We start from the raw sequence: 1843 nt of genomic DNA on the forward strand, positions 1-1843 counted from the left end.
ACCCCACCATCCACCCATTTATCCATCCATTCATCCATCCATCCATGTATTCATCCATCCACCCCACCATCCATCCACCCCACCATCCACCCATTCACCCATCCATCCGTGTATTCATCCATGCATCCATGCATTCATTCATCCAGGATCCATTCACCCAACCATCCATCTATCCATCTACTCACCAATCTATCCATCCATACATCCATGTATTCATTCATCCATACACCCACCCATCCATCCATTTATCTACCTACTGATATATCCATCCAGCCACACATCCATCCATCCATCCATCCATCCATCCATCCATCCATCCATTCATCCATCCATCCATGTATTTATTAATTCATCCATCCATCATTTACCCACCCGTCCACCTGTCTATCCATTCATCCACCGCCCTTTAGTCCTCAGAGGTTGAGATGCATATTTGGGAGACACTCTCAGGAGGTCCCCCCAGCAGGAAAGAACAGTAAGACCAACAGTCTGGAGGGCAGAGAGAAGTGGGGGTGTGCCTGGGGTGGCACCAGTGTCTGAAGCCAGCATGGGGAGAGACAGTAGAGGGTGTATGGCAAGGAGAGGCCTGCCAGGGCTGGCCCAGGCAAGCACACTTGGCCCACTAGCAGTCGGAGCAATAATTAATAACATTTCCCCAGGAGGCAGCGACCTCCTTCAGCCACTGGGACCCTGTCTCTGTAAAAAGTACGCGCCAAAAAAATTAACCTGGCACGGTAGTGTGCGCCTGCAGTTCCAGCTGCTCAAGGAGCTAAGGCAGGAGGATCACTTGAGCCCAGGTGGTCAAGGATGCAGCGAGCTATGATCAGGTCACTGCACTCCAGCCTGGGCAACAGAATGAGACCCTATCTCAATAAATAAATAAAAAGGGTATATGGAAGGATGCACATAGGTTATATGCAAATACTTCACCATTTTATATCAGGAACTTAAGCATCCTTGGATTTTGGTATCTGCAGAGGGTCCTGGAACCATTGCCCCATAAAGACGGAGATAATTGTATACATTATATTAAGTATGTCTATCTATTGTAAACTACATACATAAGATACTATACTATGTATACCTATTAGATACATACTTTCTTTTCATTCATTCCTTCCTTAGTTTTTTTTCTCACTGAACTGGGGGAGGTGGTGGAAAAGATTTAGTGCATTTCACAGAAGAGAAAAATCAAGACCGGAGGAAAGATGTCTAAGTTCGATCCCAGAAGCCATGACTGCCCATCTCCCATTTGACAGCAGGAAAGACTGAGGCACAGAGAGATGAAACCAACCCACACAGCAGGCCCACAGCTCTCCACACATACACGTGCCTCTCCCCAGCCAGACGAGCCACCATGCCAGGGTCGGGGGACTCACCACCCTGCCTGGACCGCAGGAAGAGGAGGAGGAGGGGGACCACCCAGGTCACCAGCGGCCCCATTGGATCCACGCAGAGCCCCACAGCCCCAGGGGAGCCTCTCTGCCACCTGCGAGGTTCAGCCACCCCGTCCCCACTCCGGAACACATTGAAGCTGAACAAGGGAAAAAGACCAAAAAAAAAAAAAAAAAAGTGAGTGTCACAGCCCATCCCTAGGGCAAGTCAAAGCGAAAGAGAAACCCAGGAAGTCAGCTCCGTGGTGGTGGTGATGGTGGTGGCCACAGACTCACCTTTAGAGCAAGTCAGGGTTCTAGGGGTTCTGCCCTGCTGGCCCCAGACCTGAACTGAACACCCAGATGCCAGCCCCATGGGCCACCTGTGGTTCCATGCACTTGACCAGGTCCCTGGCCCTCTCTAGCCGAATTTTTTTTTTTTTTTTTTTTTGAGATGGAGCCCCGCTCTG

At 50.0% G+C, this 1843-nt stretch overlaps 1 protein-coding gene across 3 annotated transcripts in view; it reads right to left on the bottom strand.

Moving 5' to 3' along the window:
* The window catches only part of IL12RB1 (interleukin 12 receptor, beta 1), a 28311-nt gene extending 26695 nt beyond the window's left edge, over nucleotides 1-1616 (bottom strand). For all 3 annotated transcript variants that reach the window (XM_011925777.1, XM_011925776.1, XM_011925775.1), the window contains exon 1: nucleotides 1380-1616. In XM_011925777.1, coding sequence (XP_011781167.1) covers nucleotides 1380-1590 — 211 coding nt within the window. In that variant the 5' untranslated portion in view covers nucleotides 1591-1616. The remainder of the gene's footprint in view (nucleotides 1-1379) is intronic.
* Nucleotides 1617-1843: the final 227 nt, after the last annotated feature.

This window comes from Colobus angolensis, unplaced genomic scaffold, assembly GCF_000951035.1.
Source record: "Colobus angolensis palliatus isolate OR3802 unplaced genomic scaffold, Cang.pa_1.0 Scaffold66, whole genome shotgun sequence".
NCBI classification, from domain to species: domain Eukaryota; kingdom Metazoa; phylum Chordata; class Mammalia; order Primates; family Cercopithecidae; genus Colobus; species Colobus angolensis.